Here is a 14,782-nt window from a genome sequence, read left to right as displayed (position 1 = left end):
TCTGAAGCAAGTGTTAAATTCTTGGAAACTTTCAGTCATGCAAATCTCAAGCTGAATTTCCCCATCCCCTCATCAGAGGTAAGGCCAAAAGGAGAAAAGGGTCCAAGTTACGTAAGCATTTAGAAGTGAAACTGCAAAGACAGAAGCATATGAACAAGTTTCAAGCAGTGCAGAGTGTGAGCATGTAGTGAACCAGCAACCACACGGCAACTGCTCTACTAAACTTAAAGATTAAAATGCTAAGACAACTACTGTGGCTTTTTTCACTTCCATATAAAAAAAGCCTTTGTGAAATTCCTGATTTTTCCCCCTTTAACAATAAACCATCAATTAAACTACTTTGAGGTATACTAAATGTTTAAAAGTACATGATGTTGAATGTGTCTAATAGTAAGGATATAAATATCAACAATAACATTAAATTAACCAGCTTCCTCTTACCTTGTTTCTGAAACCCTTAATAATCAAACAAGTTGCCTCAGAAATGTAGGAACTGAGGCTGTCAAAGAGCCTTAATATAAACTTTTATAGTTTAGAAGTAAAAAAGGAAACTTAAAAAAATGCAACTATATGCTGAAAAACTGCACAAAATACTTGACACAAAATATTCTACGCTAGAACATGTACTTTGAAATATGTATCTACCATTATTTCATTAATGTGCTACAATATTTCATTGAGAGCTGACATTCTGTTACTTCTAAGCAACAGAACAGAAAATCATGCTTTTTAAGTCATGTCAGCCTAACTCTGTATTTTTTCCTCTGTAATTTGGAGAATTCAGAATAACTTCATAGTTAATTACAGAAATGCACAAGTTACCTTTTAATTATATAGAGGGAAACAGCTTTCCATAATCCAACACAGACTTTCTCCTCCTTTAGTTGGGGTTCTAGCACTAATGGCATAGAATGGACACACAGGTAGCGAGAGTAGCAGGTTGAGAAAAGCAGAGAACAAAGTAAACATGCCATAACTTTTTGCTTCACTTTTAAGAAACGGGGAGAAAACATTCTTCCCACCCTCCACCCCAAAAACCTGAATATTTCTCAGCAAGCCAAAGAAAAGAGGATTCCTCACATTTCAAAAAAAACCTTCTGGTTTTCCTATGGATTTGTGCCACAAGTCCCTGCAAACTCCTGCACCACCTGGAGGGAGGCGATCTTAAAGCCAAGTGTCACACTTGTAATGCAGGGGCTGTGGAGTCAGGCAAACACCGCCCCTAGAAAATGCAGAAAATACCTCTAGCAAGAGGACCAGAGGAAACAACAGCTGCGTGGGTTGAGCCTCATTTATACCACAGAAAAAGCTTTTGCAAATTAGCTTCCAAGCAATGTTCTTCAAGAAAATAGGCAGGCTTTTCAAGAAAACAAGCAATAATACTCACAGAATGGTCACCAACTTAGGATGAACTCCATCATCCCATTGTTGCTATATCCCTAGCACCATGATTCTTTGTTTGGGGGGCGGGAAGGAAAGAGAGCTAAAAACTAAGTAAACTAAGACAGCAACGGAGGGGTATAGGCATTTGTAACAAACCCATATCACCACTGCCAAAACCCAGAAACATCTGAACTTACTGAAACCAAAGAACTGAAACATTACAGTTATCTGAGTTGTCTTTGGAACAAATTACAATAATTTAAGGCCCTTAAACAAAAGGCACAAAGGACAGTAGCTTTTAACCTGAGACTAGCAAATAACAACGCTCATTCAGTTTTCTTAATAATCTCCCATTTTAAAGGGAATATTTTCCAACTTCATTAAGCTCCAGACTTGTGAGGGCTCTACCTAGATTGTTTTTTAAAAAAATTCTTCTCTGGATCCAAACCGAGTTCAAAAAAACTGAGTGAGAAGGAGCCAAGTGACTTACGTAGCATCAAGGATGATGTATAGCTCAGCCATCGTTAGCAAATCCATTCATGCTATTATACTGTTCGCTCTGCTTGCTAATCAAGCACCCCTCCCACCCCTACCTTTGACTTTCCTATTTAAACTGTAATCTCTCTGAAACAAAGACTACATATATTACTCTGCCTACTATGATGGAGACCTGTTACCATATATTCCTTAAGTAGCACTAGTAGAATTAATAACACACTCAAAATCACGTTTCAGAATAAAATAATCCAATATATTTGAACTAGAATCAATGCAGAGGAAGCAAATAGAAAATATTAAACTCTGCCCTGATCTGTTCTTTCATTTCATGCCCATACAAATAGCTGACCTGCTGAAGTTGTACTTCCAATACCTTTGTTTCATCACTAAAATGATTTAACATAATTAACTTCACATCACTTACCCAAATTTTCTTCTTGTAGACCGTGTGAAATAATGGTAAGATGATGGAGGAATAACAGATGCACTTCCCCTTAAAGTAGGAAACTCACCATTATTTTATAGTATTTATTTAAATGAAAATACATAAAGCAAAGAACATGCATGTTTTTCTTTCAAGGAAGAACTAATCTAAGACACTCAAAAGCTGGTTTTTCGTATGAGATGGAAATCCACTAACAAGTTTGTTGTAACACTGTCAAGACAGAACTTCTATTCATCAGGGTTTTCTTAGTCTTAATATTTCATTCAATCTTAACTATATTTGATCTCAAATATTCTGAATATCCACCCTTTTCCCACACCAGGACTTTTGGAAGTGAGAAGTCGAGACGAAAAATATACCCTGTCAACATATACACCAGGCTTTTAACGCTAAGCATGAGGTACATTATACTGTGCACAAACACTGCAACAAAGGGCAATCCTATGCAAGCAGGTATTTTACTCTCAGAGTTAATACGATTTTATCAGACAAATTACTTTGCCTTATTTCATTTCCTTGTATTGGACCGATATCCTTTATCTATGCCTGACCAGATGCAATGCAATTTCATGAAATGTCACCACAAGCAGAGCCACAGTACTACAACTGATTTTGAGCCTTTAGTTTATCACATGACCACCATCTACTTGCCTTTCTGACAGCAAGTTACAGCTACAGGCAGTACATTCCACTAACCAGAAAGAAAAAATAAGTTATGTTTGAAATTAAGGAACAGATATACCACATCAGGATTCCACATTTTTAGTGAAGAAGTCTTACTTCCTCACATTAGTGTAACTGTTGCTTGTTCGATAGCTATGTCACTGCACTACATATGGTTCAAGTATTAACTTTCAGTTCAAATCTTTGAGATGAACAACATAGTACCATAAATATTAATCACGAGAGCACTGAAAAACAGGCACTTGCTTTCATCAATCCTTCATTAGCCTGAACAGTGTAACTGCCACCATCTGATGCTGGGAAAAGTACCTAACCACCTTTTAAAGGCTGAACTATATATGCTTTTAAAGCTTTCAAATATATTTTCTGTGGCCTGGGCTCTGAACTTATTTCTGTAAACACTTTTGAGAAGATCCACTACATATTTATGAAGGGAGCTTACTGTTTTGTGTTTAATCTCCATGGTATCCTCTTGAAAGAGTTCCTTTTTGACAGTGGATCTTGGTGCTGATGTTGTTCCCCAGGTGTGCAATGCAGCCCCAGAGAAGACTTCACTTCTTTATTTTGAAGGTTGGTGTTTTTTCCCTTGTGAACACAGTCTTCTTTGGCCATAGCAGAACTTTCAAGAGACTGAGATGTATCTTTCTGCAACAACAGTTAATTGTTTAAAACTATTGCTTCCAACTAAAAAACCTGTAAGTTTTAAAGTAACATTTAAAGGAGAAGAATAATATACCCTACCTTCTGAAAGTCACATTCTATCTAGCAGAAATTATCTTCTGATCATATTAATAAGATAAATTTTGTTTATGAAGTGACAGCACGTTGCAGTAGCTGCCTCTCCCACATTCTAATTTACATTAGGTTATCCAGTCACTCAAACTGAACAGTTACCTGGTTTTATGGAGGACTGCCATAACACTTTGAGAAAAGCACTGAATCATTACTTCAAAAAAACTTGTAAATTATGGCTTTCAGAAATTTTGCTCTCAAAGTAGCAAATGCAGTTAATCAAGGTGTAACCAGGTTTTGAACTGAACTGCCAAATTCTCCATTCTAATTACGATCATAGTTGTGTAAGTGCTATAGGATTAACCGTCAAACACTGTACCTGAACAAGTTCCACCCCTGAGTCTTTTTCGGCGGCATTGCTACTGCGAATGTACCTTATGACACTAATTATTCCCTGAACAGCAATGCGCTTGTGTTCTCTGTAGTGCAAGTCTTCAATCTCCTTCTCTGTCTCACTTACGGTTTTCAAAACCGATTCAACTGCAAAAAAGAAATTTCTATAAGCAATCTTTAAAGAAATACAGTGACAAAATGTCAGAACGCAAGACTCAACAAAGACAGTTTTTACTAATTATTAAATTGATTTAAGATTATACTTTTGAAGAATTTTAAATTTTTCTGGTTTTCACATCATATGGAAAAAAATTAACCAGTTAGCCTTTTATCTCACAAGCATCTTTTAAGTGTGCATTATCAGATATCACAATTTCTGTTTCAGATGAAATTCCTAATTCGCTGTGTTCTTCAGTACAACTGTCTTGAATTCTGATTTAGCAGAATATTCAGAGTAAAACTTCTGACAGATCTGTAGCTCATGTAAGCTGCTACAGTTCTGCCGCAGCTGATACTTTCTGTACAATGAGGATTTAGCCTATTACACATTTAGTCACAAAAGAGAGTTTTTCTTAAATGACATTACAAATTTGTGTAATCACTAGTAGAAACTGTGTTGCTTTTTAAATGATGCTTTAAATGCTTGGAGTAAGACTAAACTGAAAGAGGCTACAAATCTTAAAGGTATTTGACGGTACAGTACCTTTATTGTTTTTACAATATTTCAAAAAGTTATCTGGAGGTCGCGGAAAAGGGTAATAGCCACCAATGACAGTTTTCTTGATTTGATCAGCTTCTCTTTGTGTTTTAGTCCACTGAATGAAGTTTTTCACTTTGGCATCCTTGGTGTATGGCTGGCCCTTGTGCCACCCTTTTAAAACAAAAAATATCAGGTATCAAAACCAAAGCAGGTTACTGTCACCTGCTCTCATCTTTAAACTACTCTGCACACTACGTAGAAAAAACAAGTTAAGAAAATGAGACTAGAGAATACAAAAAAAGGAAAAGCTTAAGTATTTAACTAGAAAATTAACTATAAAATATACTGAAAAAAGTAAAGGAAAAAAGACAATCTCTCAAACCTTTCATTTAGGAGTAAATGAAAATATCGGAAACTTATTAACAAAAGGACAACCATCTTTGCTAGTCCAAGAAAGCAAAAAACACCCAACCCAGCTCGTCAGGAAGGACAGTATGTACAGAAATGACTACATTTAGGCACTTTCTTAGCACATACTTTTCTCAGTTCCTGCTTGTCAGTGGGAAGATTCAGACTGGGTATCTGATATGCTTAAACACTATAAAAATGATCTAGATAAACAACTACAGGAAGGATACACCTATTGCATCTTATACTCCCTTGCAATCAAGCCAGTAATAAGGAAATCTGCAAGTGGGAAAAGCTGCAAGTGATTTTTATTGTTTTTAAGGAAGTGGTAGTCTGCACTGCTACAGTATCAACACGTGACTTAACCTAATAGTACTTACGTACTTTTTGTAAGGTACAGCTGTTAATGCCTCACAAGAACACAATTTGCCTTTTTCTTTTTGTGGTAGTATTTCATTACTACCTCAAAGTCATTTCTGACAGGGCAACTAATCCTACGCGCTGATTATTTTGTTGTAAAATGAAAACATCCTTTCCAAAAAAATGAGAACTACATAAAAGCAAAACTAGCTTAAGTTACCTGTAATGAATATTTGACTTTCATTTGAAGTTGTAAGGTAAATTGTGCTGGAAGAATTCTCAGTGATGTCCCGTACCACTCTCATCTGTGTACACACCAAGTACGTCACTGGAGGAAAAAACCCACAACAATAAAATTCGTTTTCTTTCCCTGATACTTCACTGATTTTAAAATGTCATAGTGGATTAATTTTATTAAATGCTCTAAGCAAGACATTTTACCTCTTGACCCCACAAATGTTTCAGTATGTAGTGGTCTCCATTATAAATTACAATATGGAGATGTAATTAAATTTTCAATTTAATAGCTATGCAAGGAAATTTCAGCATATATATTAGGACTAAACCATGAGATACTTCATCAGGTAGGATATCAATGAAATAAATATTAAAAATACGTATAGAATGGCTATGCATCTTAAGGATAAAAAGCATCACATCATAGAAAGCACAAGAAATCATAACATGCCCCTGCAAAACTTCTGGAGTTAAATACTTCTTAAAAACTTCTTCAGTTAAACACTGGAGCGTCACTCTGCTATTTCCCCAGAACACTCAACACGCATGTGGCTGTAATCTTGTGCAGCTGGTCCTGCATCATATGATATAAAAAATGCATGTGACACCAAGCAGTGTAAAGGAAGCGTGAGTGCTTGGAGGAGAAAGGAAAGACGGCAAGAAGAAATATTTAAAGCTCTTTTTAAATCCTTGATTAAGGATTCCACAGTTTTACATTTGTCATTCTTAGCTCATACGCAATAACTAACACAGCTAGGTGATGACTGCTTCAGCAAAAAGTATTTATGAAAAGAAATGAAGCTTTTCCACTTTCACCTCCAATCCTATTAAAAAAATACTTTTTCACAAGACAAATGGAGTAACTGATTTGACCAGCTGCCTCCTTTACTTCCTTCTGGTGCAAGACATTTTGCCCCAGGTGCTTCACTTAAGTTTCCATTTGAAATTAACGAGATTAGATGAGCTCCAGGCCCAGATGCACCTCTATTTGTTTAGACTAAGTGACAGATTGCAATATAATAAGGGTTTCAAATACTTAAACTATATTTTTTATTTTTAAATTTTAATTTCTGATCAGCTATTTTCTGTTGGAGGAGATAAATCACGGTAATTTTTTATTCAATAGAAATTATACTCTGAATTTGAAATTAAAAAAACCCAACTAAATCCCACTACAAATAATTATTAATAAATATTACTGAGAGATGCATACTTGGGTGAATACGCTCAAACACATCTGGCTGAGAAGTTGCAAATAATTCCAGTATGAAAGGTTGGTCTGAGGTCCCATCAATGGCATGTGCCCAGCGATAGAGCCAGAAGTCTTCACCACGTTCTATATAAACAAATATATATATAAAAAAGTAAAAGTTAAGCATTTATTGAGAAAGTTAAAAATTCTTTGACAAATTCAGAAAGTCGTATTTATAGAAATACCTCTCTTTCGTGCTCGTTCAGCCCTTCCTACAAATGTCACAAGACCAATGACATCACAGCAATGATTGTTTGGTAAGTCATCCAGTTCTGATCTAAAATGAAAGCAGAACAAAAACGTGTGTATTTTTTAATAACAAAACACAAAGTTTTCTCAGAAACTTTTCAAAAAGTATTTCCAATTAACATTCAGTATAACATAGTGAGATTTAAGTTCCAGCTTGACAACTACCAAAACTCTATTTTACCTTGTGATAAATCGGTATTTAACTTCAGGTAATCCCCACTCTGGCTTAACCATTTCTTCTGCAATAATACTTATTTTAGTGGGAGGGTCTCGGACATTAAGGCTGATTTCTGACAAAGAAAAACAAAAGTAACATTTAAGGCATACAAACAAAAAAGAAAATCCACAGAAATAACCCAACAGGGCAAAGTTTCTTAAATGAAGTATTCCAACTGTGTCTCATTGCTTGCAAAATTATTAACTTCTCCAACTTATGTTTTCATCAAAATAAAATAAGGAATTGAGGTACAGCATCGAACAAAGCAATTTTATAATGTGACTAACGTTTAACTTCCCAGTTTCCTGGATGAGCCAATTAGTCTGATCCAGCTTAATATTTTAACCAGGAACAAACACCAATACTGATCAGATACGAAGTTCTTCTTACACAAGCTTCGTTCTCAAATGTCATTACGATCTAAAACTGACTTGCAGACAGCGATGCAAAATAGAAGACAGAACTAATGGATGAGAACTTCCCTATCTGATATTAGTTCAGATAGTTATTAATATGACAGAAATATGCCATGGAGGAAAACAAAAGGCCTTTGCAAGTCTATTCTATCGCACCTGAAAAAATCGTTTATTAAGCAGGCTGTTCAGATGCTGAATAACAAATACGGTAGAGCATGGAAGGAAGTGAGGATTTTGGCAACCAGATGAAAAATACAAGAGGAATGGCTTCAGCCGCTAGACTATCCAATGTGGTATTTTATTGTCTCTCTCATAACAAGACAAATCTTGCTGGAGCGAAAAAGACAGATTCTGATGAAGTTTCTCCAAGATGTTTGGGTTTGGGTAAGGGATTATTCAAAAAATGCACCCAGAAAATTAAGCAGGTATAAACAATGTATACAGTTGTTTATCTAATTAGGTCCAGCCTCCCACCCTAGGGGTGCAACCTTGGGAAGATGTTATACTTGAAATCAGACCCTCTACTTACGAATTTTCTCTTGGTTGCTGCTTTCTAGAAATGTATTTGGAAGACAATCATGGGTTTGTATATGGTGTTTTAGGAGACTACCTCTGAGAAAATTCCTGAAAACAAAACTTTCCCATGCATCAAAACTATCAATCGTTTCGTCATTCTGAGACTAGTTCAAAGACACATACTCAACTCAGGACTACACCCTCGGATGACTCAAAAGCTAAGGTCAGCCCAGGCTACTCAGAGCAGCATTTTGTCATCAGCACCATACACGTTCAGTGATGTGTGAAACACACACATTGCCTGGCAGTGGAGTTCAAGGTGTTGGTACTAACTACTTAAGCTCCAAAGGCTTTAGGTCACGAATCAGCTTTTCTCAGCATGTCATACAATGTTGCAGCTGCAAACAGAAGCAAGCAATGCGAACTCACTTCACAGAAATCTAGGAATATGCCAGCAGCATATTGTCTTGCAAGAACTCTTAATTTAGACCCTCCAGACACATTTTATAACATTTGCAGGTAATTGGTTGGAAGGAAATACTGAAAAGTTGTGACTGATGGAATTACAAATTGGAAATAGATGATGAAAAAGTAACTGTTACTTAAGAAGTTCACTGGAATTGATCGCTTTAACTAGCTAGCTCAAGAACTTTCAGAGCATTCATGCACGCTTAAAAGAAGCTGAAGTACCGCCTCACATCAGGCATATCCAGAGAGATTTATATTAATAGAGCAATAACCGAGGCATTAACTTTCACTTCATCTGAACAGAAGAACGCTATACATTAGGAGTTGCATAAAATCGGTTTTAGAACTGCTCTATTTTTTTTTCTGGATATTCTGCTCTCTTTAGACTCTTTTCTTAAAGGATAAAGGGGCATAAGATCCATCAGCACACGGTATTATGTACATTGTAAGTTCATATTAAGATGAAATTCTTAGCTTTGTGCTGAGATAAGATACCATACATATGCAGATATTAATCAAAGATTAGTTTATGTGGGGTCTGAAAACATACCATAGAACTTTATTATAGGCTGACTTTTAATTTTTCCATTACACATCTTTTACCATTTGCAGCCCATTGGCCTATTCTTCCACTTCAACTTGTTTGTTAACACTTCTACCCCAATAATGCTTGCAGAAATCAGTAGTGTAGTGTGAAGGAGACATTAAAAAGAAGCGACGTTTGCCGATATAGAAAGTCAGCTCTGACTGCATATTATACTCTGTCCTTTTCCAGGAGAAAGGTTTTGTGAGAATTGTAATTGTTTTCAGGGCTTGCTTATAATCATAATCAACTTCCCGCATAAATTCCTGTTCCTGAATAAACATTTATCTTTCTGCCAACTCATCACAAACACTTCAGACATTCAGATCTGGTTTTAAGGCACAGATACATTAGGCAGAGAACACACTGCTGCTAGCAGTGAAAAGATTGTTTATTTTTGTGCACTGCAGCAATGGCACTAGAAAGGTGTCACTGTTAATAAATTATAGATGTCATCCTTCACTAACTGGCAGATTTGCTTGTTTCAAGGAAATTGTCTGAATTTTCTGAGTGTTGGCTGTTGCTCTGTTCGGAGCATAAAAGCACAAAAGGAGAAAACTCATGTTCAGCGAAGTAGGTAGGAGAGGAAAATAACCCAACTGACGAAATTGAGTTTAAGGCCATTATTGTTATACTTCAGCACTTGTATTTCTGTAGCATAGATCCTATGAATGTCTGTCACACGGAACAACTGCAGTAAGAAAATACTTTCTCATAGCCAAGCAATATTCATACATATATATGTGTACATAATATTCATACATATGTATATTGCTGTTTCAGCACAGACAGCAACCATCAATGCAACTTTTTATTCAGTGGAGTTTTGCAAACACTCCGGGCCTTGACGACATACACTAAAATCTGAAGTCAGATCAGGTGATAATGTGCTTCAACATCCTGGAAGAAGGTGTGAAGAGTGCATAAATGATATCTGTATTGTTAATAAGCAAGTAGAATCAAACTAAAATTCAGAACCAGAGGCCTGGGTTTAGGACCCCAACACATGAAATCAGGGATTAGATTTTTTAATTTTTTTTTAAAATACAAGTTTTAACTAATTGTGGCAATAAATTTAGTAGACATGATCCAAATATCAAGATGAAACAGCAAGAACTTGGATTGTAATACATCTTTCAGAGCTAATATTTAAGCATATATAGCTTATCAAATAGTCTCAGCAATGGGCCACTTTCTATTTTATTTCCATGAAGAGCTACCTTTTCACAGATATACTTGATTGAATCAAAAGAGGTTTCTGCAATACTTAACCAATTGTAGCAAATCTCTTCATCTGTGAATCCCCTGGGGTTGGCTGTGTTTTAAATGGGTAACTGGTTTTGATAGCGTACTGTTCAAGAAGTAGTACTGTGCCAACCTTTATACTGTTATACCATTCAGGACATAATGAATTCCACAAAACCATTGACATCATGCCTGAACCATCAGCAACCTCAAAGTACGCCTAAAGAAAAAAAAGAGACAAAGTACATTAATCCTTTATTTCTCATCATCCCGTTATATATTTACTCCGGATATTGCATCAGCTACTTGACTCACGAACAATTTATCTGATGACTAAAAGCGGATACAGGATGTGTTTCAAAACTTGTATTGAAGGCCAGAGTTGAAGAATTCCCCAATTTCCACCAAAGAATTCTTCCAGAACTACCCCAGTCCAAACTCTTTATCTTTCCAGTACTCAGTAATGGTAGGTCATACCAGTTTCACTCTACAGTTTTTGGAGCAGGTTGGAGAAATATCACACATAAGAAACAGTACTGACAAGACTCTCCTTTATCAGAAAGAATATTCTATTTAAAATAACATTTTGAAGCATCCACGAAGGCAACACACATTTTGCAAGTTGAGAAGTTATAGGACTATTTGCTAAACATTCTTGATCAAAACATGATACAAGTCTAATTTTGAAGAAAAAAAATGCAGAAAACAATCCACATTGCAAACTATCTTTACACTGAAGTTTCTATCACGACAAAGTTTTCTATCCATTCTTTTTTTTTTTAAACTGGGCAAATTTTGAATTCATAACAGCAGATCACTGAGCAGTGAAAAAGATTTTTAAACACTCTTGTAGTGGTCTTAAAAAGGCAGCAATCCACTGAAAAAAATCTCAGCTCTATCAAAATACTTCATTTAATCCACTCTCCCTAGTATGTCACCATTCTTGAACATATCTAACCCTTTACGTGTTTCTCCAAGCTCAAGATTATACGAATTAACACTTGTTAGTTCATTCTAATATTCCTAATGAGTCATCCTTGAAAGCAAACCATTATATCATAGAATCTTTCGTTATCACATTGGTTTACATCTAACAGAAATTCAACACAACACTAAAAAAAGGAATGCATAATACGAAAAGCGTGTAAAAATCTGACTGCTAACTTCCTGAGCTAAATCAGCACTGGTACTGATTCTACACCCAATACCAGGAAACGTGACTGCTGAACTGCCCTGAAATTTAGGAGTATCATCTAGACTGTCTACTGAGAGACACATCCAATAAAAAGACCCACATTTATCTTCATGTGCAAAGGGAATGGAAACTTGGAATGAGAGAATACCACAGTCCTTCATCAAGATGCTTCACACTGCTCTCTCCTCATGGAAGAATTCATATGAATTATTGGAGCTCTTTGTAAAGTATTTCCTTCCTGTTCAGCATCTGGCTGGGATGGTTTATTTCCTCTGCACCAGCCTGAATGGTGCCACATTTTAGATCTGTGACCAAAATAGTGCTGTTGCTGAACTGTTGCACCGTGTCTAGGTCTTCCTTACTCTGCCACCCCAGCAAGTTGGCTAGAGCTGGGCAAGAGGCTGAGAGGAGACACTGCCAAGACAGCTGTCCCGAACTGAGCCAGGGGATATTCCATGCCAGGTAACATAACGCTCAGATATAAACCAGGCTGTTACTCTTCCCAAAGTAAGCACTGTTCAGAGACTGGCTGAGCACTGGTTTGCCGGTCAGAGGCAATTAGCACTTGCCTTTACATCTCTTATTTATAATTTCCCCTCCTTCCTCTTTTCCCCTTCACCTGACAAAACTGTCTTTACGTCAGCCTATGGGTTTTCTTTTTTCCCCCTCCACCACGGAGGGCAGGGGAAAAGAAATTATTATGTGGTGAGTGCTGAGTTGCTGGCTGGGACCAAGCCACCATACCTCCGGTCTCAAAACAATCTGTTTGAAAGTCACCAGGTGATAGTTAGTTAGGGGGTACCAATTGTTAAAGTTTACTTGCCTTTTTTTTTTTTTTTGGACAAGACAAATTCCAGCATCCAAAGTATAGAGACTAGAAACATGTCAGCTGTTAAGCTATTAAAAACTCCAAATATACCTTTTTATTCACAAAAATTTCAAATGAAACATATCCAAAGTTTGTACATATGACCACTAAATTCAGCATTTCCTACTCTAAAGAGCTCAGCATTTTTGTGAAAAGTAGCATTTTTAATATGAAATAGTTACAACACAAATCTTAACTTTGTGTGCTTGCTCTACGGAAATGATGGTCTCCAAACACCCTCGAGCTATTCATTCAAGTGTCAACCTATGTATCTGTCCTGGTTTGAGCTAACCCTCAACAGTATTTATCCCTCTTTACCTGATAGGGCATATCCATTTTTTTCTCTGGTTTCCCGTAGTACCTTAGTCTAGACTTGTGCAGGACTCTCACAAGAAGTGGATGGAAGTGAAGTCTGCTTCTCCAGGTCATTTCCAGCTGACCAAGAGATGTCAGCTTGGAGACTAAAGTTAAAAGACACACACACAAAAAAAAGAGAAAAAGAAAAAAAAAGAAAAAGAACATTCATGATCAAATATTTAAATTTTCAGTAGTAAAGTGCACAGACTAGGATGTCATGTATATTTTCTTAATGTTTCTTATATTTAAAAAGGCTCATTTGACACTATTGACTCTTCACCACAAAATCAGGTTCTGAGCTATCTGCACACAGCACAGTTTTGTTGGTTTGGGTTTTTTTTTTTTGATTTAAAGAGTAAGTGACGACACAATATGACACAGAAGTGCTGTCAGATACGCAGAAGAGCCATGACAAAAGACATAGGCGTAAGCCTACAGGGACATCACACTTGTGCAAAAAGCCCCACTTAATACCTCCCTCCTCCCCAGGCTTTGTGGACTGGCCTGAGCCACTCAACAGTGACCACATTTTGGGTGGCAGCTTCTTGGTGCAAGCACCCAGTCACATAGACTATCCTAAACACTACTGCTTGCACAGATGCTTTTGACAGTCCAGAACACTGGGCACAAGAACCACAGCTACACCTTCTCAGTCAACTGTATCCTGGGCTACACCAAAAGAAGCATGGCCAGCAGGACAAGGGAGGGGATTCTGCCCCTCTCCTCTGCTCTTGTGAGACCCCACCTGGAGTACTATATCCAGCTCTGGAGTCCCCAGCACAAGAAGGACGTGGACTTGTTGGAGCGGGTCCAGAGGAGGCCACAAAGATGATCAAAGGGCTGGAGCACCTCTCCTACGAAGACAGGCTGAGAGAGTTGGGGTTGTTCAGCCTGGAGAAGATAAGGCTCCGGGGAGACCTTATAGCAGCCTTGCAGTACCTGAAGGGGTCTACAGGAAATTTGGGGAATGACTGTTTACATGGCAAGGGACAACCTATGTTTTTAAACTACAGTAGGGTAGATTAAGATTAAATATTAGGAATAAATTCTTCAGTGTGAGGGAGGTGAGACACTGGGAGGTTGCCCAGAGAAGCTGTGGATGCCTCATCCCTGGGAGTGCCCAAGGCCAGGCCGGACGGGCCTTTGAGCCGCCTGGGCCAGTGGGAGGTGTCCCTGCCCATGGCAGCAGGGTTGGAAGATCCCTTCCAACTCAAACCATTCTACATTTCATGAGGTTTAAGCAGCTAACACAAGCACTGCAATAGGCATGGCACATTGGTATTGGTGTCTAAGGCAACAGAGGGTTGCTTCTGACCAGCGAGTTGGGCCCAGTCGCGCACACCACACAACTAGCACACCCTCTCATCTTTGCGGGCCCCTCTGAAAAGGCTTCGTCCGCACAGGCCTCTCTCGGGGGCTCAGCTCGCCTCTGGGCCGGTCTCCACACCTCCACCGTCACCTCCTCTCCGCTTACCGTCGACGTCCACCTGCATCCGGGGCTTTTCCGCGACCCACACGTCTCCGTAGGGATCCTCATTGTTCCACAGCGGCAGGTAGTGCTTCCTCTCGCCACGGA

General features: G+C 37.8%; 1 protein-coding gene across 1 annotated transcript in view; it reads right to left on the bottom strand.

Moving 5' to 3' along the window:
• The window catches only part of LOC104268231 (chromosome unknown open reading frame, human CXorf57), a gene marked incomplete at both ends in the record, with an annotated part of 29,884 nt that extends 15,107 nt beyond the window's left edge, over positions 1-14,777 (bottom strand). The window contains 11 exons of the mRNA XM_009867139.1: positions 2,306-2,374; positions 3,453-3,655; positions 4,122-4,282; positions 4,839-5,006; positions 5,824-5,931; positions 7,054-7,176; positions 7,278-7,369; positions 7,523-7,631; positions 10,814-11,006; positions 13,168-13,310; positions 14,681-14,777. Of these exons, the coding sequence (XP_009865441.1) occupies positions 2,306-2,374; positions 3,453-3,655; positions 4,122-4,282; positions 4,839-5,006; positions 5,824-5,931; positions 7,054-7,176; positions 7,278-7,369; positions 7,523-7,631; positions 10,814-11,006; positions 13,168-13,310; positions 14,681-14,777 (1,466 nt within the window). The remainder of the gene's footprint in view (positions 1-2,305; positions 2,375-3,452; positions 3,656-4,121; positions 4,283-4,838; positions 5,007-5,823; positions 5,932-7,053; positions 7,177-7,277; positions 7,370-7,522; positions 7,632-10,813; positions 11,007-13,167; positions 13,311-14,680) is intronic.
• Positions 14,778-14,782: the final 5 nt, after the last annotated feature.

This window comes from Apaloderma vittatum, unplaced genomic scaffold (assembly GCF_000703405.1).
Source record: "Apaloderma vittatum isolate BGI_N311 unplaced genomic scaffold, ASM70340v1 scaffold17483, whole genome shotgun sequence".
In the NCBI taxonomy this organism is placed as follows: Eukaryota; Metazoa; Chordata; class Aves; order Trogoniformes; family Trogonidae; genus Apaloderma; species Apaloderma vittatum.
The sequence above is the reverse complement of the archived record's forward strand: the minus strand, read 5'-3'. Positions and strand labels throughout refer to the sequence as shown.